This window comes from Ovis canadensis, chromosome 11, assembly GCF_042477335.2.
Source record: "Ovis canadensis isolate MfBH-ARS-UI-01 breed Bighorn chromosome 11, ARS-UI_OviCan_v2, whole genome shotgun sequence".
Lineage (NCBI taxonomy): Eukaryota > Metazoa > Chordata > Mammalia > Artiodactyla > Bovidae > Ovis > Ovis canadensis.
Window position 1 is genome coordinate 36139049 of NC_091255.1, and position 24707 is coordinate 36163755.

At 48.7% G+C, this 24707-nt stretch overlaps 1 protein-coding gene across 1 annotated transcript; it reads left to right on the forward strand.

Annotated features, from left to right (window-relative positions):
- Window positions 1-13004: 13004 nt before the first annotated feature.
- On the forward strand, window positions 13005-23928 carry GUCY2D (guanylate cyclase 2D, retinal). Its single transcript, XM_069542403.1, has 18 exons — window positions 13005-13743; window positions 13831-14135; window positions 15435-15786; window positions 16150-16234; window positions 16503-16605; window positions 16993-17094; window positions 18061-18141; window positions 19618-19824; window positions 19920-20076; window positions 20614-20763; window positions 21421-21569; window positions 22055-22218; window positions 22314-22506; window positions 22753-22927; window positions 23221-23319; window positions 23418-23512; window positions 23612-23697; window positions 23823-23928. Exons 1-18 carry the CDS (start codon window positions 13005-13007, stop codon window positions 23914-23916), a joined length of 3336 nt encoding a protein of 1111 aa, XP_069398504.1. The 3' UTR covers window positions 23917-23928.
- The last annotated feature ends 779 nt before the right edge of the window (window positions 23929-24707 follow it).

The following is a 24707-nucleotide window of genomic DNA, read 5'->3' on the forward strand; positions in this document are numbered from 1 at the left end:
AAACTCCAAACCAGTCTATGGTGAGAGGAACAAGGGGTTGCACAGGGCTGGGGGTGGGCAAGAAGTGACTGGAAATGGCCACAAGAGAACCTTTTTAAAAAGTCTTTAAAGAAAAAATTAAAGTACAACAGATTTACAATGTTGTGTTAGTTTCTGCTGTACAACAAAGTGACTCATTTATACGTATATATATTCTTTTTCACTATGGTTTATCAGAGGATATTGAATATAGTTTCCTGTGCTATACAGTCGGACTTTTTTGTTTATCCCAATTTGTATCTGCTAATCCCAGCCTCCCAATCACATCCCTCCCCCGTCCCCACAAGAGAACCTTTTGAGGTGATGAAATGTTCTGTATCTTGATTGGGGTGGTGGTCAAACAGGAGCATCCATGTTTGTCATAACCCCATCAAACTGTATATTTAATATGCGCACATTTATTGTTTGCAAATTATACCTCTTTTCTGGATTTTTCCAGCTTCTAGAACTGTTCTCCTGTGTTCCTTGGCTTATGGCCTCTTCATCCATCTTCAGAGTCAACAGTGTCTTGCTTTAGTCGACCACTCTCTTCTTCTGTCTCAATTTCCCTCTGCATCCCTATTTTTTGGGGGAGTATCCCTTGTGGCATGTGGGATCTTAGTTCCCTGACCAGAGATCCAACCCATATACCCACCCCCCAGCATTTGAAACTCAGAATCTTAACTACTGGACCACCAGGGAAATCCCACCTGCCTCCCTCTTTTTAATTTTTTTATATTTATTTATTTTCGACTGTGCTAGGTCTTATTTACAGCATTGGACTTTGCTTCTATCACCAGTCACATCCACAACTGGGTGTTGTTTTTGCTTCGGCTACATCCCTTCATTCTTTCTGGAGTTATTTCTCCACTGATCTCCAGGAGCATATTGGGCACCTACCAACCTGGGGAATTCATCTTCCAGTGCCCTATCTTTTTGCCTTTTCATACTGTTCATGGGGTTCTCAAGGCAAGAATACTGAAGTGGTTTGCCATTCCCTTCTCCAGTGGACCACGTTCTGTCAGACCTCTCCACCATGACCAGTCCATCTTGGGTGGTCCCACACGGCATGGCTTAGTTTCACTGAGTTAGACAAGGCTGTCATCCATGTGATCAGATTGGCTAGTTTTCTGTGATTGTGATGAACTATGGACGGATGTTTGTGACACTGTACAGGAGACAGGGATCAAGACCATCCCTAAGAAAAAGAAATGCAAAAAAGCAAAATGGCTGTCTGAGGAGGCCTTACAAATAGCTGTGAAAAGACAAGAAGCGAAAAGCAAAGAAGAAAAGGAGAGTTATACCTATTTGAATGCAGAGTTCCAAAGAATAGCAAGGAGAGATAAGAAAGCCTTCCTCAGTGATCAATGCAAAGAAATACAGCAAAACCATAGAATGGGAAAGACTAGAGATCTTTTCAAGAAAATTAGAGATACCAAGGGAACATTTCATGCAAAGATGGGCTCAATAAAGGACAGAAATGGTAGGGACCTAACAGAAGCAGAAGATATTAAGAAGAGGTGGCAAGAATACACAGAAGAACTGTACAAAAAAGACCTTCACAACCCAGAGAATCATGATGGGGTGATCACTCACCTAGAGCCAGACATCCTGGAATGTGAAGTCAAGTGGGCCTTAGGAAGCATCACTACGAATAAAGCTAGTGGAGGTGATGGAATTCCAGTTGAGCTATTTCAAATCCTAAAAGAGGATGCTGTGAAAGTGCTGCACTCAATATGTCAGAAAATTTGGAAAACTCAGCAGTGGCCACAGGACTGGAAAAGGTCAGTTTTCATTCCAATCCCAAAGAAGGGCAATGCCAAAGAATGCTCAAACTACTGCACAGTTGTGCACTCATCTCACACGCTAGTCAAGTAATGCTCAAAATTCTCCAAGTCAGGCTTCAACAATATGTGAACTGTGAACTTCCAGATGTTCAAGCAGGTTTTAGAAAAGGCAGATGAGCCAGAGATCAAATTGCCAACATCCGTTGGATCATCGAAAAAGCAAGAGAGTTCCAATAAAACATCTACTTCTGCTTTATTGACTATGCCAAAGCCTTTGATTGTGTGGAGCACAATAAACTGTGGAAAATTATTCAAGAGATGGGAATCCCAGACTACTTGACCTGCCTCTTGAGAAACCTATATTCAGGTCAGGAACCTACAGTTAGAACTGGACATGGAACAACAGACTGGTTCCAAATAGGAAAAGGAGTACATCAAGCCTGTATATTGTCACCCTGCTACTTATATGCAGAGTACATCATGAGAAAGGCTGGGCTGGATGAAGGACAAGCTGGAATCAAGATTGCTGGGAGAAATATCAATAACCTCAGATATGCAGATGACACCACCCTTATGGCATAAAGTGGAGAAGAACTAAAGATCCTCTTGATGAAAGTGAAAGAGGAGAATGAAAAAGTTGGCTTAAAGCTCAATATTCAGAAAACGAAGATCATGGCATCCGGTCCCATCACTTCATGGCAAATAGATGGGGAAACAGTGGAAACAGTGGCTGACTTTATTTGAGGGGGCTCTAAAATCACTGCAGATGGTGACTGCAGCCATGAAATTAAAAGATGCTTGCTCCTTGGAAGAAAAGCTATGAGCAACCTAGACAGCATATTAAAAAGCAGAGACATTACTTTGTCAACAAAGATCCATCTGATTTTTCCAGTAGTCATGTTTGGATGTGAGAGTTGGATTATAAAGAAAGCTGAGTGCAGAATTGACGCTTTTGAACTGTAGTGTTGGAGAAGACTCTTGAGGGTCCCTTGGACTGCAAGGAGATCCAACCAGTCCATCCTAAAGGAAATCAGTCCTGAATATTCACTGGAAGGACTGATGCTGAAGCTGAAACTCCAGTACTTCGTCCACCTGATGTGAAGAACTGACTCATTGGAAAAGACCCTGATGCTGGGAAAGATTGAGGGCAGGAGGATAGGGGATGACAGGATGAGATGGTTGGATGGCATCACCGACTCAATGGACATGAGTTTGGGTAAACTCCGGGAGGTGGTGATGGACAGGGAGGCCTGGCATGCTGTAGTTCATGGGGTTGCAAGGAGTCGGACATGACTGAGCGACTGAACTGAACTGAACCGAGGTCTGATTTGCTGTGCTTTCTGTAGTTGCGGTCGGCCGGGTCTGCTCTGTTGTGGTGCACAGGCTTCTCACTACCGTGGCTTCTCTTGTTGTAGCACAGGCTCGGGAGCCCGGGCTCAGTAGTTGCGGCACATAGGCTTAGCTGCTCCACGGCTTCTGGACTCTTCCCAGACCAGGGATCAAACCCACGTCCCCTGCACTGGCAAGGAGATTCTTATCCATTTGGCCACTGGAGAAGTCCTCTGCCTTCCTCTATGATGACATTTGTGATGGCATTTCTGGCCCACTCAGATAATCCAGAATAATCTCCCCATCAATAGATCCTTACTTTTATATACATTCAAACAGAAAAACACAATTTAAGGAAATGAAGTAGGTCTATATGCAAAAACACAGGAAAATGAGGTAAATCTATATCTAAGAACATGAGAAAATGCCCAAGGTATGTTATAAAGTAAAAATAGAAATTAACAAGCAGCAACAAATTAGAAGATATAAAAAGAAGATCCTACAAGAATAATTAAAATATAAAAATGCCAGGGCTTCCCTGGTTAGGGAACAAGATCGAAGATCCCATGAGTTGCAACTAAGACCCAGTACAGCCAAATGAATATTTTCTTTAAAAAAAGACAAAATACTTTCTAATAAAGTTAACAAAAACCATATCATACCTACATTAAAGAAAAGTCTAAAACACTCCAGGATATAACAGTACACTTAAAGAAATCAACATGTATGTCATATTCTTGCATAGAGAGGTTCAGGATCGTAACATATGAATATTCCATAAATTAATTTATAAGTTTGACATCGTAACAATGAAAGTTCTAATTCTTTGGGAAAAAACTTAGACAACATGATTATAAAACCTATATAAAAAAACTCTGTGCATAAGAATAGCCAGGAAAATTCTGGAGAAGAAGGCCAATGAGACAAGGAGTGGAAGTAGTTTTCTTCGTTATTTAAAAATCTTATAATGTTTTAATAATGAGAACAGTATGGTGCTGGTATGTATAAGGCAGATTGACCAATGGAAAAAGAGAAAGCCCAGAAATAGATGCATATTCTTTCAGGAGTGTTCTTCATGACTAATATGGGGGAAAACTGAATTAATTCAATGAATAACAGTAAGACAATGAGAGCCAACCAGGAGAAAATAAAGTTGGATCCATTTCTGATGCCTCACCTCAAGATAACTTCCAAGTGAGTCATCAAAGGTGAAACTGTAACTCCTTGAAGAAAACATTGGAGAATTCATTTATAACCCTGGCAAAGCAAAGGCTTTTAAGACAACAACTTAATATCCAAACAGACAGACAGGTACATTTAAAAATGTGTTTGGCAAAAACATACCTGCATTATAAGCAACCACTAGACAAATAAATTAGGAAAAATATTTTTTTTCTAAGTTGTATCACAGATCTGTAATTGTCCTAACGTTTAAAGAGCTCTAAAAACTTTGAGAAAAAGACCAATAACTCAATAGAAAAATGAGCAAAGGATATAAACGACAAATTCACAGAAAATGATATTCAAATGGCTTCCAAACATGAAAATATATTCAGTCTCACTCATAAGGGAAATGCAAATTTAAACTACACTGAGATATTTTTATGCCTTTTTTTCAGATATCAGATTGAAAAATTTTAAAACCAGGCTGTGGGCAAAAAGACGTTCTAGTCATTGTTGGTAAATTGGTATAATCCCTGTAGGGGACAATTTGACAACCTCTATCCAATTTACGGTGCATAGACCCTTTGGTTTTGCAATTTGCCCTATAAGGGTGCTTGCACTAGGTTTGGACATGGTTATTTATTAGAGCAATGCTAGTAATAGCAAGATTAGGCAAGTTATCATATCTTCGATCAATAGAATATTATGCAGTTTTAATCAACTCTGTATAAAACAAGAAATGGAAAGTCCTCCATGATCCATTGTTAAAATAGCAAAGTGTAGAACAGTGTCAGCTTTTTCGTAAATAAGGCAACTATGAGAAAATACATTGAGGGACTTACCTGGTGGTTCAGTGGTTAAGACTCTGCACTCTCAATGATGCAGGTTCGATCCCTGAGTTGGGAACTAAGATTCCTCGTGCCACACAGAACAGCCTAGACAAAACAAAAAACCCTTAGGCAGAAAATATACTTTTATTTGCTTGTGTATGTAGAAAGATCTCCAGAGGATACACAAGAGCCTAACAATGGCTTCCTCTTTGGGGGAAGTAAGACAATAGGAGACAAGGGTGAAAGGGAGACTTTCATTATATTCTCTTTAGTTTTAATTGATTAATCTATTTAATTATTATGTTTCTGATCCTGGCTGGCAGGATCCTATTTCCCCGACTAGGGACAGAACCCGGTCCCTCAGCAGTGAAAGCATGGAGTCCCAGCCACTGGACCGCTAGGGAATTCCTTATTTTATTTTTTAAACATGTAAATGTATTATCATTCATTAAAAATATAAAATAAAATATTTTAAAGGAGGGAAGCAGATTGTAAAGCAGTACATAAAATGATTTATTTTCTCATATATCCATTTAAAAAGCTATTAACAGCAAGACTTTCATTTTTTACTGACACATTTTTGTAAACTTTCATTTCTACAAGAAACGTGTGTTATTTCTGTAATCAGAAAGAACAAAATGGTGATTTTAAATTTATTTTCTAATTGAACAGGGGAAAATGATATATTTGTATGTTTCCTCCTCACTCTATTACAACTGCGAATGAATGGAATCCTGGTTTTCACCTTCTATTTTTTTAGACTCAGTGTTCTTTTCTAACTTAAATGGAATTATTTTTTAAGACTTCAGTTCCTCCAGGAGTTGAGTGCTGCCCTGAGATTCAGGCCAGATTGGTTTCAAAAGTCCTTTGCCTCACATGAATTTAAGGAAGCTTTTGTTTGTTTTGTTTTGCCTACTATTGTAGTGACTACTGCAATGACTCCACAAACTTCTAATTTCTTCTATCAGCTCCAAATTTAACAGCTTTATGGGAGACAGGGGCGCGGGGCCGGGCGGGGGCGAGGGGCGGGGGTGGAGGAGGAGGGCGCGGAGAAGGGACTAAAGATCTCAGAAGACATTTTCCCTTGCCCCCTGGTAACTCAGACGGTAAAGAATTTGCCTGCAATGCAGGAGACTTGGGTTCCATCTCTGGGTAGGGAAGATCCCCTGGAGGAGGAAATGGCAATCCACTCCAGTGTTCTTGCCTGGAAAATCCCATGGAGAGAGGAGCCTGAGAGGCTGCAGTCGACCGGGTCACACAGTCTTACACGACTGAGTATGCATGCTGATGAAAGAGAACCAGCACCTGCCAGAGGAGGGCGCTCAACGTATAGCTGCAGTTATTTATAGAGTTGGATTTAAATGTCTTTCTGCCCTCTGGTAACTCTATCAGAACTGCTCCTTTAAAAGCTGGCCCCGCCCCTTTGTGTAAGAGGGCTGTTTTGCTTCGGTACTTTACAGATTGAATACAGATTTAGTGGGCAGTGGAGAAGAAACATAAACAAGCTCTGGTATGGGTCTCTGGAAGGGAGGGTGAAGTCTGGCTGTGTAATCTCAGAATGAGGACCAGGATGGATTTAAGATATTTTGCTGCCTCTCCTCTTCCCCCAAATATAAATTGGTGCAGCCTCTGTGAAAAACAGTATGGCAATTCATTAAAACAACAACAACAACAACACACACACACAGAAAAATTATCATCTGATCTAGCAATTCCAGTTCTAGATATATCCCCCAAAGAATTGAAAGCAAGGACCAGAACAGGTATTTGTATACCCATGTTCACCAGTATTATTCACAGTAGTCAAATATCCAGGGAGGGTTGAATAGATAAACAAAATGTGGTCTCTACATGCGTGCTCAATCGCCTCCGACTCTTTGCGATTATGTGTAGCTCCATGGACTGTATGTAGCTTGCCAGCTTCTCTGTCCATGGGATTCTCCAGGCAAAAATACTGGAGTAGGTTGCCACGCCCTCCTCCTGGGGATCTTCCTGACCCATAGATGGACTGGTGTCTCCCGCATTGCAGGCAGATTGTTTACCTCTGAGCCACTGAGCAAGCCCAGTCTCTACATATAATGGATTATTCAGCCTTACCAATGAAGGAAATTTTGATACATGCTACAACATGCATCAAATTTGAGTACATTATGCTAAGTGAAATAAGCCAGTAACAAAAGGACAGATACTATAGGCTTCCACTTATATAAGACACCTTCAGCTCAGTTCAGTTCAGTTGCTCAGTCGTGTCAGACTCTGCGACCCCATGAATTGTAGCACGCCAGGCTTCCCTGTCCATCACCATCTCCCAGAGTTCATTCAAACTCATGTCCATTGAGTCAATGATGCCATCCAGCCATCTCATCCTCTGTCATCCCCTTTTCCTCCTGCCCCCAATCCCTTCCAGCATTAGAATCTTTTCCAATGAGTCAACTTTTCGCATGAGGTGGCCAGAGTACTGGAGTTTCAGCTTTAGCATCATTCCCTCCAAAGAACACCCAGGACTAACCTCCTTTAGAATGGACTGGATGGATCTCCCTGCAGTCCAAGGACTCTCAAGAGTCTTCTTCAACACCACAGTTCAAAAGCATCAATTCTTTGGCGCTCAGCTTTCTTCACAGTCCAACTCTCACATCCATACATGACTACTGGAAAAACCTAGCTTAGTCAAATTTATAGAGTCAGAAAGTAGAAGGGTGGTTGCCAGGGGGTTAGAGGGAGGGGAAATGGGAATTATTGCTTACTGGATGGGGAGTTTCAGTTTGAAAAAGTTTTAGAGATGGATAGTGGTGATGGTGGTCCAACAATGTGAATATATTTAATGCTGTTGAACGATATGCTTAAAAATGACTCAAATGGTAAATTTTATGTCATGCATATTTACCACAATTTTTTTTTTAAGTTGCTGAGTCATGTCTGACTCTTTGTGACCTCATGGACTATTATATGGTCCATGGAATTCTCTGAGCCAGAATACTGGAGTGGGTAGCTTTTCCCTTCTCCAGAGAATCTTCCCAACTCAGGGATTGAAACCAGGTCTCTCACATTGCAGGCAGATTCTTTCTCAGATGAGCCACAAGGGAAGCCCTATTTACCACAATTTTTAAAAGTAAAAAAAAAACAAACTCTGCTCCTCATCACTACCTACATTAGTTGTCACTTCATGGACCCTAGGAGAAAATCGGGAGATTTTGGAATAAGCCAAATCAGTCTCGGGGACTCAGTCTTATCACCTGTTAAATGAAGGAGTGGGATGGAGAATCCATGATTCCTAGAGATGTTGTGTCAGAAGAAGAGAGATTGGGGGAAATAACCCTTACTTCTGTAAAGAAAATTCGGAGCCCAAGACTATATAAATGAATATTGATACCTATTAGATTTTGAGACTGCTGCTTTTTTTTTTTTTTTTTTGCCATGCAATGCTGCATGTGGGATCTTATTTCCCCTACCAGGGATCATACCCCATGCCCCCAGCAATGGAAGCTTGGAGTCTTAACCACTGGATTGCCAGAGAAGTCCAAACATTTTTTTTTCAAACAATAAAAAATTTTTTTCAATTACCAGATATTTCAAACATACAGAAAATCCCTAAATACAGTGATTAAGTCCATCTCCATGAGATATTAACTGTTCATTCACTGCTCTATCCTCAGAGGCTAGAATAGGGCCTGAGACATAGTAGAAATTCAGTAAAAGTTTTTGAATGTCTCCTTATATGTCTCTTTATATACAAATAGATGTTAGTTTCTCTAGGGTAATTCTTACAAATGGAATTGCTTCAGCTTTACTAATTGCCAAACAGCCCACCAACTTACACTCTTATCACACATATGTAATACCAATTTGTATTGGTACTACACATGTAGTACATAATACATATGTATTATCAACTCAAATTCATACCAACATTTGATATTGTCACACTTTCTTATTTTTGCCAGTCTGATGGATGTTAACAGTATTTCATAGTTTTATCTTGCACTTCCTTTATTAGTGAAGCTGGGCATTTTTCCTTAGGCTTTTCTTATGACTTGTCCGTTCATTTCCTATGACCATTTTTCTACTGGGTTTTAGTATATATGCTGCCAAAGTGAACACTCTACTGGGTTATATTTTATCATACCCCATATATATTTTGGATACGAATTCTTTGTTAATGTTTTAAAAATTTCTTCTTCTTGTTGGTGGCTCATGTTTTCTCTCTGTGATATTTTTTTGACCAGAAATTTTAAGTTTAATATTTTCAAATTTATGACTATTTTCCATTATGGTTTGTACTTTGTTATGTTTAAGAAATTCTTTCCTATCCTGACTGATAAAGACATTCTCTTTTTAAAAACAATTATTTGTATTTATTTGGCTATGCTGGGTCTTAGTTATGGCATGCAGGATCTTTTTTTAGTTGCAGCTAAAAAAAAAAAGGTTAGTTCCCTGACTGGGGACCAAACCTGGGCCCCATGCATTGGGAGTGCAGAGTCTTAGCCACTGGACCACCAGGGAAGTCCCCATTTTCTTTTTATTAAAAGTTTTTTATTAAATCTTATTGGGAAATAACTTCAAATTTACAAAATGCTGCAAAAATAAAAATAATATAAAGAACATTCACATACCCTTTACTCAGATAGTATTAACATTTAATCATATTTGTTTATAATTTGATAAATATATATAACATATAGTATGTAATATATAAGACAAAATATATACACATATTTTCTGAACTGTTTGAGGGTAAGTTACATACATTATGGTGCTTTACAGCTAAATACTTCAGTGTATTTATTCAAATACTTCAGCTAAATACAAATAGGGATAGTACAATTCAAAATTTACATTGATAAAATACTTTGATAAAATCTCCCAATCATATGATGACCAATGTCATCAATTGACAGATGTTAATACACTCTATAGCATTCTTATATCCCTATGAACCCTATACTCATATACAGCTTTAAAAACCCTTTGGGGACTTTCCTGGTAGTCCACTGGTTAAGATTCCATGCTCCCAATTCAGGGGGCCTGGGTTTGATCCCTGGTCAGGGAACTAGATCCCACATGCTGCAGCTAAGTTCAACAACTAAGAATTCACATACCGTAACTAAAGATCCTGCATGCCACAACTAAGACCCAGTGCAGCCAAATAAAAAAAGAAAGAAAGAGATTAAAAAAAAATCCTTTGTACAGGCTCCAAACTAGAGGCAGGCATTGCATTTAACTGTCATGTTGTTTTAGCTTCCTTTAATCTGGAATATTTCCTCAACCTTTATTTGTCTTTTATGATGTTGACATTTTTGAAGAATACAGGCCCATCCCTTTTTTTAGTAGAATGTTCCTCATTTTGTGTTTATCTGCTATTTCCTTGAGATTAGATTGATAAAATGTACTGGGGAATCCCAGTGGTCCACCTGTCAATGCAGGAGATGCAAGAAATGCAGGTTTGGTCCCTGGCTGAGGAAAATCCCCTGGAGATGGAAATGACAACCCACTTCAGTATTCTGGCCTGGAAAATTCCATGGACAGAGGAGCCTGGCAGGCTACAGCCCTCGGATAGGCTACAGTTCCATAGGGTCACAGAGTTGGACTGGACTGGGAACAAATGCACACAGTCTCAGCTGGAACACTGCATAGATGAATATCGTGCAGTATTGGATCTGTGCAGTATTACTGTGTCCTTCTCAGGTTACCATGTCTGGAGGTACACAATATCTATCTGTCCCTTACTGGTTGACCAACACTGGTCAAAGTGTTGTCCCATTTCTCCACTGTCTAATTACAGCTTTTTATTTATTTTTTTGTTCCCTTCCAAACTCATTAGCAATCTGTGGTGAGACGCCTTAAGACATGCAAATATCCTGCTTCTCATCAAAATTTCTCCCTAGCTTTAGCATCTACTGATGATTCTCGCCTGAGCCAATCTTTGTCATGATGGTTGAAAAATGATTCAAGTTTAAAATTTTGTTTTTAATGTCTGTCTTTAACCTGGAGTTGATTTATGTAGTGTGAGATAGGGATCAAATTTTGTCTCCTCCCTCCCCCTCTCGTATGGCTAGCTAATCAGCTCCATTTGTGGAAAAGCTTCTTCTTAGTCTACTTGTTCATTTGTCAAATTTGCATTTTTGCTAAGTTTGTTTCAGTGCTCTCTATTCTGTCCAGCTGGTTTATTTGTTTACCCCTGCACCAATACTACAGTCTTTTTTTTATTATTTAAAAAAGTATTTGTTTATTTCCCTGTATTGGATCTTAGTTGCAGCACACAGGAGGATCTTTAATTGTACCATTAAACTCTTAGTTGCAGCATGTGGGATCTAGTTCCCTGACCAGGGATCAAACCCAGCCTTCCTGCATTGGGAGCATGTAGTCTTAGCCACTGGACCACCAGGGAAGTCCCTACAGTGTTTTAATTATTATAGTTTTGTAATAAATATTGATATATAGTAAAGCAAGTATCCCATTACAGTCTTCTATAAAATTATCCATTTTTGTCATCCTGGCAATTATAGTCTGGAGAAGGCAATGGCACCCCACTCCAGTACTCTTGCCTGGAAAATCCCATGGATGGAGGAGCCTGGTAGGCTGCAGTCCATGGGGTCCCTAAGAGTCGGACACGACTGAGCAACTTCACTTTCACTTTTCACTTTCATGCATTGGAGAAGGAAATGGCAACCCACTCCAGTGTTCTTGCCTGGAGAATCCCAGGGATGGGGGAGCCTGGTGGGCTGCCGTCTATGAGGTCACACAGAGTCAGACACAACTGAAGCAACTTAGCAGCACCAGCAGCAATTATAGTCATTGTCATAGGTAATTTCCACAACGACCTTCAGAGAGCTTAAGAAACTTTCCCAAGTTCGCAAAGCCAATAAGGAGGAATCTGAGCCCAGGTCAGTCCAAGGTCCAAGTTCTTTCCGTTACTTCCTGGAGTTCTGCCTTCCCAAGGCCAAAAGGATAGTTATCTAGGCATGGAGATGTGGAGGTCAGAGAATCAAGTGTGGGCAGGTGAGAGAAGCCAGCTATCACGCTGGTTTGGGTTTGGTCTCTGGGTGTAGACTTTGCCAGCCAAGGGATGGGCTTGGACTTGGCTGGCAGAACTGGAAACAAGAGTAGAGGGAATAGGACCCTAGGACTGATCACCCACAAGTGTCCATGGACATATCCTGCGGCTGCCCAGGCCGAGCAGGGTAGTGTGGCAGCAGCCTGAGAGGGGCACCTGCAGCTGCTTTTATGTTGGGGGTTGTGGTGGGGGGCTTGGGAGGCAAGGAAGGGAAAGAAGCTGGCTGGCTGTCTGGAAGCTAGGACAGAGCCCACCCCAGGAGGCCCCATCCTCCACCAGCCCCTTCCTGCCTGATTAAGAGACCCTAATCAGCTTGGGGAGATTAAGGGCTCTGGCCTGCTGTTCCCACACCCCCCGCCCTGGGCCCTGGCAAAGGAGACCTGTCAGAAGGATCGCCCCTGTGACCCCTCACCCTGGCCCTGGGCCCGACCCCCGGACTTTCCGGTGAGTGGCAAAGCCCCCTCCACGCGGACTCCAGGGCCCTTTTGCCCGAGAGAGACCATGGAAGTGTATAGGAGTGTCCCTACTGACCCCTCAACCCCACCACGGCTCTAAGAGGGGGGAGAGGCAGACAAGGGGGAGCGAAAGCAGGGCAAAGCAGGGGTGGTGCGGTATTAGGGGTACTTCTAGGCTATACCCCTGACCCTATATAGACGTCCACGCAGGGGCGGGAGGCGCGGTATGGAAGCAGAGACAATCCGCAGGTTAATTGAGGTTTGAGAAAGTGGGGGGGGGGTGGCTGGGAGGGCGTTGCGGAGAGCCCTAGGAGAGCTCTGGGGGTCGCATCCGCTCATGCTGCTCGGTTCGTGCTCGCAGAAGCCGGCAATGACCGTCTGCACCCTCCTCGCGGGTGGGCTTCGGAGCCCCGGACTCTGCGCCCCCACGCGGTGGGCTCCGTCTCCGCCCGGCCTTCCCCGGATCCCGTCCCGGCCCCGGCCTCAGCTGAGGCCACTGCTGCTGCTGCTGTTGCTGCTCTTGCCGCGCTCAGTCCTCTCGGCCGTGTTCACTGTAGGGGTGCTGGGCCCCTGGGCCTGCGACCCCATCTTCGCGAGTGCCCGCCCGGACCTGGCCGCCCGCCTGGCCGCCTCCCGCCTGAACCACGCGGCTGCCCTGGAGGGCGGCCCCCGCTTCGAGGTCGCGCTGCTGCCCGAGCCGTGCCGGACGCCGGGCTCGCTGGGGGCCGTGTCCTCGGCGCTCACCCGCGTCTCGGGTCTCGTGGGGCCGGTGAACCCCGCAGCTTGCCGGCCGGCGGAATTACTAGCCCAGGAGGCGGGGGTCGCTCTGGTGCCCTGGGGCTGCCCCGGGACGCGGGCAGCGGGCACCACGGCTCCGGTGGTGACTCCCGCGGCCGATGCCCTCTACGCCCTCCTGCGAGCTTTCCGCTGGGCGCACGTGGCCTTGGTCACCGCCCCCCAGGACCTGTGGGTGGAGGCGGGACGCGCACTTTCCACGGCGCTCAGGGCCAGGGGCCTGCCCGTGGCCCTGGTGACCTCCATGGAGCCCTCCGACCTGTCTGGAGCGCGAGAGGCCTTGAGGAGGGTCCAAGATGGGCCCAGAGTCAGAGGTAGGCTCCTCTGCAGGATGCGAGGGCGGGGATCTGTCGTCCAGGGAGCAGAGGACAGAGTCCCTAGCCGGGTCTCTGTGTCCGCAGCAGTGATCATGGTAATGCACTCGGTCTTGCTGGGCGGCGAGGAGCAGCGCTGCCTGCTGGAGGCTGCAGAGGAACTGGGCCTGGCCGACGGTTCCCTGGTCTTCCTGCCCTTCGACACGCTCCACTACGCCTTGTCTCCAGGCCCTGACGCCCTGGCGGTGCTCGCCAACAACTCACAGCTTCGCAAGGCCCACGATGCGGTGCTCACCCTCACCCGTCACTGTCCCCAGGGAGGCAGCGTGCGGGACAGCCTGCGCAGGGCCCAAGAGCACCGGGAGCTGCCCCCGGACCTCAATCTGCAGCAGGTAGAGGGACCAGGGAGGTGGGAAGAGGGGAAGAGAGCAGAGAATAGCCAAAGGGGAGATGGAGGCTGGAAGCGGACAGACAGATGGAATGAGAGGAGCATGCAGTCAGTGGGAGGGAGGAGGTATACGGAGAGAATAACCAGCAACTCTCCCTGTCCTGGGAATGTGGAGGCTCTGACCTTGCTTGGAGCATCTTAGTGTATTGGAATTACTTCCAGAGAGTAGGTAATGAGACCTCTCACGGTCAGCCCCAAGTAGCAAACTCTTAACCAACTCTATAGTGCAACATCTTTTGCAGCCTACTTAAAAGTAAACCCACTTCCAACAGGCTATGACCTACAGCCTCTAACAAAGAGCTGGTGTTCTTAAAAGAGAGCTGGAAAAAAGAAAAAGAGAGAGAGAGAGCCGGAAGGAGGGGGAATACAGATCCAGCCTCCATGCCCAGTTCAGAGGTGTTTCCCCTGGGTCTTAACTTTTTGAGAGCTTACATCCTGTGAGAAGCAGAAAGGTCCCTGGGTGGAGCCAAGGGCTTTTATGAACATTTAGATTCACAGCTTATTCCCAACAAGCAGCTAATACTCCGGATTCCCTGAGAACAGTGATGAGATGGGATGGAGGGCAGGTGAAGAAAGAGAGGTGAGGGAAAGGGTGGGGAACATCCTATTCTGTTCTCAGTAAGTAGCATAGCCACTTAGCTGCCCAAGTGAGACCCCTAGAAGTCACTTGATTCCTCTAACCCTTCCTTGGATGTCCAGACATCCAGTCCTGTCACCTTTGCTTCCCAAAAGCCATTTGAATCCATCTACTTTCTCCATCCTTGCTGTCAGTCCCCTGGTTCAGGCCACAGCACCTCTGGTCCAAATTCCCAAATGAAATCTCCCAGTGGTCTCTACTTCAACACTTACCTACCCCAGGCCTTTCTCCACCCAACAATCTGCTTTCGATGAATAATAGGTAATGATTTTTAAAATATATGCAGGGTAACCAAAAGGAGAGGAAAGAGAGGAGATGTAGGTGATGGAATCAGAAGTAACGAATGATAGGAAGACCTTAAGAATCCTGAAAAGAGGGAAGGGCAGTGGCAAAAAGAGATGGGATAGCCAATTAGGGAGTGGAAGAGAGAACCAATGGAGAGAGAGGAAGAGAGCCAATGGGAAGGATATGGGACCTCTAACTAGGAGGTGCGGTCAATTCTCAGAGGGCTTGAAGGGCCCAGTAGAAAAATAAGCGGGGACAGTAAGTCCCTGTCTTTCTGTGGGCCTGGACCCCTAAATCTGAGGCCCCCACCCTCTTCCCCAGGTATCCCCTCTCTTCGGTACCATCTATGACTCAGTCTTCTTGTTGGCTGGGGGCCTGGCGCGAGCGCGGGCGGCCGCAGGTGGCGGCTGGGTCTCCGGAGCGGCAGTGGCCCGCCATATCCGGGATGCCCGGGTCCCTGGCTTCTGTGGGGCCCTGGGCGGAGCTGAGGAGCCCTCATTTGTGCTACTGGACACGGATGCCACTGGGGACCGGCTGTTCTCTACATATGTTCTGGACCCTACCCAGGGCTTCTTCCACTCCGCTGGAACCCCAGTGCATTTTCCTAAAGGTGGACGGGGGCCTGGGCCTGACCCCTCGTGTTGGTTCGACCCAGACACCATCTGCAACGGAGGTGAGGGCGTTGTCCCCCCACTGGGACAGTGACCATGAACCCTCCAGGAAATGGTGAGAGTGAACTCTCATCCCGTTACTCCTGTTGGAGGACCTTCCAGGTCCTCCTCAGAGACCCCTGGCTTGTGCAGGACCCCTCTATTGGGGACCCCCTGGAGCTCTTTTGGAAGCTTTTTAACATTCCCAAGAATCACCCTCCCACCTTTTGCAAGACCCATGACTTTTCCCTCAGTCCTGTTCTGAGCACCCATCCCCCTTTCCTGGAGCCTGCAGGGTTTGACAGCACCACATACCTCCTTAGAGAGGGTGCTCCCCTCTGCCCCCGCCACGGTCCCCAGCCTCTCTCCTCTCACTGCCCCTCCAGGAGTGGAACCCAGCGTCGTCTTTATCGGCTTCCTCCTGGTGGTTGGGATGGGGCTGGCTGGGGCCTTCCTGGCCCATTATTGTAGGTGAGTAGGGGAGTGAGCTAAGTAGGAGATATGCTTGGCTCTCCATCTGCTGGAAATGGGCAACTGTGCAGCAGACTGGGCCCACTCAAGAGTAGATGAAGGGAGAAGGGGAGAAGGAAGAAGGCCTGGAGGGCAGGTGGAGTCCCAGAGGATGCGTGATCTGGGGGTGACTGCCCTCCCCTGAGACAGCATTACCCTCCCCCCCCACATTGGCCTCCTCTCATGGATCTTGTTCCCCTTGGTGAAGATGACTTCCTTTCTCTACCAGGCACCGGCTGCTTCACATTCAAATGGTCTCCGGCCCCAACAAGATCATCCTGACTCTGGACGACATCACCTTCCTCCACCCGCATGGGGGCAACTCTCGAAAGGTGGGGGAAGTGGGGAGCCAGGAGCCAGCTGTCCTCTCCTGCCTGGGCCAGCCCTCACCCCAGCCCCCCTCCCCCGGAAGGCCTGCTTTCTGCCCTTGCTGTCCCAGGTCTGAGTGCTGGGATAAGCCCCCTCACATGTGCAATGAGGGTATCAGCCCCTGTCCTGACCACTTTCCTGAGACAGCGTGAAGCTCCAACAAGAAAATGAATATGTTTGGTTTGTTAACCATGAAGCATTCTGTACATGGGAAGTAATGTCATTATCACCTTCTCTAATTAAGGTTTCTTCCTTTCCCTTCTATAATCCCCAGAACTCAGCCTGACCTCAACCCAGGACTCTGACCCCACAGTGTATTTTGACTCTGTTCTTTGACTTCTTTCCTCCAGGTGGCCCAGGGGAGTCGAACCAGTCTGGCTGCCCGCAGCACATCAGATGTTCGCAGCATCCACAGCCAGCTCCCGGATTACACCAACATTGGCCTCTATGAGGTGAGCATGAATTCCCAGGCAGGCCAAGCTCTAGTCCTGGAGACAAGTGGAGGAAATGGGGATAAGAGCCCAGGATGGGAACCCCAAGAGGGTTTGGGGATTCCTCCTCAAAGTGAGGCATCTGGGAAGCCTTCCTGCTGGGGGATTTCCCCTTAGCCATCATCCAAGTGACAGCTTTTCAAAGGCCTATCACAGTGGTCTAAAGACTGGATGCCTGGGACTTCCCTGGCAGTCGAGTGGTTAAGAACTTACCTACCAAAAAAAAAAAAAAAAAAGAATTTACCTACCAATGCTAAGAGCTCACATGCCCGGAGGCCAAAACACAAACAACAACAAAACCTCCAAAAACAACCCCCCCCAAAAAAGAAGCAACATTGTAACAAATTCAATCAAGACTTTTTTTTTTTAAAAAAAAAGGCTGTCTCTGACTCAAGCCAGACCCACGTCTTGACCCCACCCAGCATTTCTATCCCAATCAGTCTCTGGAACAGCAAGACTTAGCGTGGAAAAAAGAAAGTCACAAGAGGGCATTAGGACATTAACTATGAAGTCTGCAAATCTGAATGTGGTGGGATGGGTGGGAGATAATGAGATCAGATTCAGGGAGAGCCAAGAGAGCTCGGCTAATCAAGAGGGAGGGAGATTTAGAGCAAACATCAAGCTCCTTGTTCCTGCTGCCCCTTTAGTTGTCGTACTCGGGCTTCTCATTGCCGTGGCTTCTCTTGTTGTGGAGCATGGACTCTAGGACACATGGGCTTCAGAAGTTGCAGCTCCCAGACTCTAGAGCCCAGGCTCAGTAGTTGTGGCACACGGGCTTAGCTGATCCATGGCATGTGGGATTTTCCAAGATCAGGGATCAAACCCGAGCCTCCTGCATTGGCAGGCAGATTCTTTAGCACTGAGCCACCAGGAAAGCCCCCATAGGGTTTTAAGAAACCAAATTCATTACTCCTATCTCTGCTCCAGGGAGACTGGGTTTGGCTGAAGAAATTCCCAGGAGATCGGCACATAGCTATCCGTCCAGCAACCAAGATGGCCTTCTCCAAGGTGGGAGTGGGTCTATGATGGGGTGTGGGGTGGCCGTCATTTCTTCCCTCTTTGCCTTCTCTTTGGAGCTGAGTCCAAGTAGGCCCCACTGTGGGGGAGACCAAGAGCTCTCAATGAAGTGTCCCCTCTTCTCTAAAGCAGGTTTCCCATCATGCTCTTACAACACTAGTTCTTTCTTTGAGATGTTTTTGATCATAATTTGTCATCGTCTGTTCACCTGTGTGTGCTTGCTTATTTTTTATCTTCCTCCCTCCCTGAACTGTAAGCTGAGTGAGAACTTTTTCTCTGTCCCCTCAATTGTATTTCCAGCACCCAGCACGGTGTCTGGAATATTAGAGACACCCAGCGAATGTTTGTTGAGTGAATGACAGAAAATAAATGGGCTTCCAGTTCTGTCAGACTGCTTGTGCAGCATGGCCCAGTTGATGCATATTGAGGGAAGTGGAAAACTGGCAAGGAGGCTATAAACTGGCTTATTCTGGTACTTCCAACCTTAATGCCCCCCTTACTCCCAACACTGTACAGCCCTGGCCTGGCCTCCTTCACAGATGCCTCCCAGAAGCTCTGGGTCACAGCTGCAGAATGACTTAAGTGGACTACCAGTAGTCAACAGACTAGGTCACCATTTAATAACGGACATTTAAGATGAAAAGAAGCCCCTTGCGGAACCAAAGAAAAGCTAGTAAGGGCACCAGTCACCCACTAGCCCCTTTTTTCCAGCCAGATGGTGAGGGCCTCTGTCCTCCTGGGTGGGTGTGACCTTGTTGATGGCTCCTCTTGGACACAGCTGGACTGCTTAGTCCTTCCCTAACTTGGGGAACAACATGATGGGGGAGGTCTCAGAAATATCTGGTGCAATGATGTAACCAAGCAGAGCGGCCCTGTGCTGAGTCCCCAGCACAAGCCATTTTGGTGACTTTTGAAAATAGTGCAATGTCTGCCTGATTCTCCCCCAAAGGGCTGTTGTATCAGAAGGCAGGGTGGTACCAGGAGCTTCTCTTTCATCAGGTGTTTTCCTTTAAGACCCATCAAGTTCAAAGTCTTATGATTAATAAATCAGAATCTGCCTGGGTCCTGATTACCAGGGCAAGGTTGTCTTTTCACTCATAACTTTTAAGTTAAATGATGTTCAGGGACTTCCCTGGTGGTCTAGTGGTTAAGACTCCGCGCTTCTACTGCAGGGGGCGCTGGTAAGGGCCGGGAGAACTAAGATCCCTGCAGGCCTCGCGGTGGGGCCAAAAGTACGAAATCAAAATCATGTTCAGTGATTTTGGCCTTTGACTATGTTGTCTTTTCCAGAGACAGAAGTTACTGTAGAAGGAAGCCCCTTACATGCCCTATAGATTTTTCCACTCACTATTCTTATCCCATCTTCCGATCAAAGCCAGGCCTGAATAACAGCCTCCGCTCCATCCACCTGGCCCCCAGGACAGAAAATACCTGTTAACTGTCCCCCTAACCCCCACCACCCTACAGATCCGGGAACTCCGGCATGAAAACGTGGCCCTCTACCTGGGGCTCTTCCTGGCGGGAGAAGCTGGCGGCCCCGCGGCCCCCGGGGAAGGCGTGCTGGCTGTGGTCTCGGAGCACTGTGCCCGCGGCTCCCTCCAAGACCTCCTCGCCCAGAGAGACATAAAGCTGGACTGGATGTTCAAGTCCTCCCTCCTTCTGGACCTCATCAAGGTGTGCGTGTGGGAGTGAGTGGGTGGGATGCAGCGGGGAGGAGTCAGCAGCGGACCCGAGTGGGCTGAGTCTGCCCTTTATGACACCCTTTCCAGGGAATAAGGTATCTGCACCATCGAGGGGTGGCCCATGGGCGGCTGAAGTCACGGAACTGCGTGGTGGACGGGAGGTTCGTGCTTAAAGTCACCGACCACGGTCATGGGCGACTGCTGGAGGCACAGAGGGTGTTACCGGAGCCACCGAGCGCGGAGGGTAGGCGTCCCCGGCTGCCTCCTGCGCGGACGAGCATCCCCCGCGTCCCCATTATTTCAAGCGCCTCTTCTTTCCTCCTTCCCTCGAATTCTCTCCATCTCACATACACTGGACGCGACTCCTGAGACCGAAAAGGTCTTGTGACCTCTGAGACGAAGAGAGGGAACTCTGTGGCTGGGGAGGCGGGGCTTGTTGGGGGGCGGGACTTGTTAAGGGGGTGGTACTTGCGCCTGAGGGCGGAGCTCCTGCCTCTGCTGGGGGTCCTGCTTCAAATGGGGCTTTACCTAATGGTGGGGCTTGTTTCCAAGGGACCAAATCTTCTCTAGGCACCGATTTGTCTAAAGGGCAGGACAGTTTGGGAAACCTGTTTTGGGTTTCTGGTAGGTTCTCTTGGGGATAACTGCGAGCAGTAAGGTCAGACACAGGCTGAGAGGCTGAGCTTTATGAGCAAGTCTGGGCTTTATGGTGAGGGTGGGGGGCCTGTCCCCAGGGCCTCCGCGGCTCTCCGCGTGCCCACACCCCCTTCCCCGACCTCAGACCAGCTATGGACAGCCCCGGAGCTGCTTCGAGACCCGGTCCTGGAGCGCCGGGGAACGCTGGCCGGCGACGTCTTCAGTCTGGGCATCATCATGCAGGAGGTCGTGTGCCGCAGCGCCCCCTACGCCATGCTGGAGCTCACTCCCGAGGGTACGGCCGCCCCTCGCCTGGTGCTGGGACTAGAGACCCAGCCTCGCTGGGTACTGACACTTACGTGCACCTGAAGGATCAGGGCAGTGGAGAGCCAAGCATCACGAGGGGAGGGGTGACCTTTCAGCGCTCCATGGTTTCCTCTGTTCTGACCCTGGAACCCTCCTGCTCCCCCAAGGCTAGTAGCACATTCCTGTCTGGTTCTTAGGGGCCCCAGGGAGACAGCAAGAGAGCGGAAAAGGGGAAAGAGAGCAGTTGGATCTAGTTCAAGTCCATATTATCATCTATGGTGGTGCTGGTGGTTTAGTCACTAAGTCGTGTCTGATTCTTTGCCACCCCATGGACTGGAGCCCACCAGACAGGAAACAGAGAACTACTTGATCAATCTAACCTCTGCTTTTCTTATATGCAATAAATAAGGCAGCCTCTTTGCCTGACACCTCTTACAGCCCCCTGCCCCCCTCCCCACGGTTCAGGGTCCTCTTGTTGCTCCCAGAGTCACCTCCCATGCTACATTTCCTCATCTACTGAAGCTCTGATTTAAAGGAACCCCCGACCATTTCCAATCCCCTCATTCCAAGCTTCAACAATCAGGCCAGAGTCAGAGGTGGCTTCTCTTCTGGTCCATCTCCTCTCCTGGTCCCTTCATGCTTCCAGAAGTGGTGAAGAGGGTACAGAGCCCCCCTCCACTGTGTCGGCCCTCCGTGTCCATAGACCAGGCGCCCATGGAGTGCATCCAGCTGATGAAACGGTGCTGGGCAGAGCAGCCAGAACTTCGGCCCTCCATGGACCGCACCTTTGAACTGGTCAGGGGCTGGGCTGGGCACTTGCCAGAAACCTGGGGTGGGGCAGGGGGGCTGCTGAAAGGCAGGCTGGCAGGATCTTTGACCTTCCAGGCTACTTCCTAAGCCTGAGGACTAAGGGTTTGGTGGGGACAAGAATGGGGGCTGTGGAGACCTTTGGAGTGGGAGATGGAGCTCTGGATGGGAGAAAATTTTAATTCAATTAAAATAACATTTATTGAGTATGTATTTGGCCTGGTGTGGGGAAGAGACCCTTGGCTTGGGAGTCCAAAGACTGGGCTGGTTTCAGCGCCTTGTCAGTTTCTAACAGAACAGCTGACCTCCAAATAATGTGTGAAAACACAGTGCCCAGCATGGGGTGAGGTGTGGGCTTGATGAGGATGAGATGAAAGGGAGTGTAGACAGAGGATCAGGCATAATATGGCTGCATGAGAAGGGCATGGCAGCCCAGGTCCCCAGCAGCCCCACCAGCTTCCTCCTCCTACTAGTTCAAGAGCATCAACAAGGGCCGGAAGATGAACATCATTGACTCGATGCTGCGGATGCTGGAACAGTACTCCAGTAACCTGGAGGACCTGATCCGGGAGCGCACAGAGGAGCTGGAGCTGGAAAAGCAGAAGACAGACCGGCTGCTCACACAGATGCTGCCTCCGTGGGTGTCGATAGGGAGAGATGAGTGGGGAGGACAGCTGGAGTCCAGCCAGCCTGGGGCTGCCTCCAGGCAACCTCACCACCTGCCATCCCCAGGTCTGTGGCGGAGGCGCTGAAGATGGGGACACCTGTGGAGCCCGAGTATTTCGAAGAGGTGACACTGTACTTCAGTGACATTGTGGGTTTCACCACCATCTCAGCCATGAGTGAGCCCATCGAAGTCGTAGACCTGCTCAATGACCTCTACACGCTCTTCGATGCCATCATTGGTTCCCATGATGTCTATAAGGTGGGGTGTGGAGGGGACAAGCCCTCCTTCAGTTTCCCCAGCCCCCTGCCCTTCCTGCTCAGGTCCCAGACCCACTATCCAAGTCCACCAGCACAGTCCTCTTTCCCAGCCCTCCTGTTCCTTTTCTCTGCTGCCAGTCCCCCATCTGGAAGGCCCCCAGGATCTCTGCACTCACCCCAGTTTAGGCCTCCTGATCAGGGACAGTGGCATTGGCAGGGGACGCTCAGTAGTGAACTCTGGCCTCAGGTGGAGACAATTGGGGACGCCTACATGGTGGCCTCCGGGCTGCCCCAGAGGAATGGGCACCGGCACGCAGCAGAGATCGCCAACATGGCTCTGGACATCCTCAGCGCCGTGGGCACCTTCCGCATGCGCCACATGCCGGAAGTGCCTGTGCGCATCCGCATTGGCCTGCACTCGGGTAACTGTCCCCGCACCCGGGCGCCCCTGCCCCCAGGCACTCCAGCCCCTCTCCCTAGTGCGGGCAGGGCTCCGCTTTCCTAGATAAGAGGCAAACTCGTGAAGGGGACGGGGTGGGGGGGGACTTGTTTTGAAGCCACCTTTTCCACCAGGGGCTCCATGGTAATTGGGAGGGCATGCTTGAGAGGGTGTCTTTGGGGAGCCAGTGGAGATTCTGGGAGTGCTAAAGACCACTGAGCCCTACTAGGTGCCGCCCAGGGCCCGCCGGCCCGCCAACCCTGTGCCTCTCCGCAGGCCCGTGCGTGGCGGGCGTGGTGGGCCTCACCATGCCCCGGTACTGCCTGTTTGGGGACACGGTCAACACCGCCTCGCGCATGGAGTCCACAGGACTGCGTGAGTGTGACGGGGGGGGGGGGGGCCGGAAGGGGCGAGGTGGGGCGGGGACGCGGGAGGGGTGTCCCCCGAGGTCACGGTGTCCCCCGCTCTCCCAGCTTACCGCATCCACGTGAACAAGAGCACCGTGCAGATCCTCTCCGCCCTAAACGAGGGCTTCCTGACTGAGGTGCGGGGCCGCACGGAGCTGAAGGTGAGGCCCGGCTGGAAGATACGCTTCCACTTTGACCTGGAGCGCCACCGGCCCTCACCCCAGGCCGCCTGAGCCCTCCCGTCCCGCGTGTCTCCCCAGGGCAAGGGCGCAGAGGAAACGTACTGGCTGGTGGGCAGACGCGGCTTCAACAAACCCATCCCCAAACCACCGGACCTGCAACCCGGGTGAGGATCCGGCATCCGTGGGTGAAGACCGAGTTACTCCCTCGGTCCCCTCTCCCCACTCCTGCCCAGCACGGCAGGGTGGCGTGGGTTTTGCCCTCCCACCGCCTATTCTCCCTTCCCCACAGGGCAAGCAACCACGGCATCAGCCTGCACGAGATACCCCCTGATCGGCGCCAGAAGCTGGAGAAGGCGAGGCCAGGGCAGTTTTCCGGGAAGTGAGGCTGGGTCTGGGACAAGGTACTGTGCCCCTTTCCCCCGGCTCCTAGGCCCCTCAGACCCCGGGGACCACACATGCTTCCCAGAGGACAGACAACCCTTCCCCTGCCTGAAGACCTAGCCCTGCCTGCGTGCAGAACTTCCCACTCAAGCCAGGAGTCCTTCCCTGACTTGATGGGCCCAGGCTGCTTCCTAAACCCAGACATTTCCCCTGGGAGGGAAGCACCAGCCACAGCGATTCTGGTTTTGGAGCTCTGGAGTGGTCCAGGAATCCAGACTTGGGAATACCTTTAAACATGACCTTCTGGAACTTTCACTCTGACCCCCTCTCCCCTTACTGCATTAACAAGCCCTTCCTCTGGGCCTCTGGAACTCAGTGATCCTAGGAGTCACTAGAGGACCAGTTGACTGTTGCCTCCAGAGCTCTGTTCTAGCAGACACCCAGCCCTCTGCCCTCCAGGAAACTGATCCATGATTTTCCCCTACAGAGGAGAATCCTCACGACCCCTGTCCACGATTTCCCTCTGAGACCCTCCTCTTTCCCTCAGGATTATTCCGGAAGGTCCTTTTCCTGAACGTTGCTGCTGTAGGTGACCAAAAATCTGGCTAATACCAGTGACTTCTGTCCAGCTCTGCCTCAGAGGATTATGAGCCTTTACAAGAGCTGGTTGCAAACCAGTTGTGTGACTTTGAGAAAGCCTCATTCACTCTCTGGGCCTGGGTTCCCCTTCTGTGGTGAAATGAAGAGTGGCCTAGGTGGTTTCTGCACACCCCAGCTCTGACAGCTGGGCTTC

Coding starts and splice junctions, on each gene's coding strand:
- GUCY2D (XM_069542403.1), top strand. CDS start 13,005: ATGACCGTCTGCACCCTCCTCGCGGGTGGGCTTCGGAGCCCCGGACTC. Junction 19,825..19,919: donor TCCTTCTGGACCTCATCAAG/GTGTGCGTGTGG, acceptor CACCCTTTCCAG/GGAATAAGGTATCTGCACCA. Junction 22,928..23,220: donor CCGCATTGGCCTGCACTCGG/GTAACTGTCCCC, acceptor GCCTCTCCGCAG/GCCCGTGCGTGGCGGGCGTG.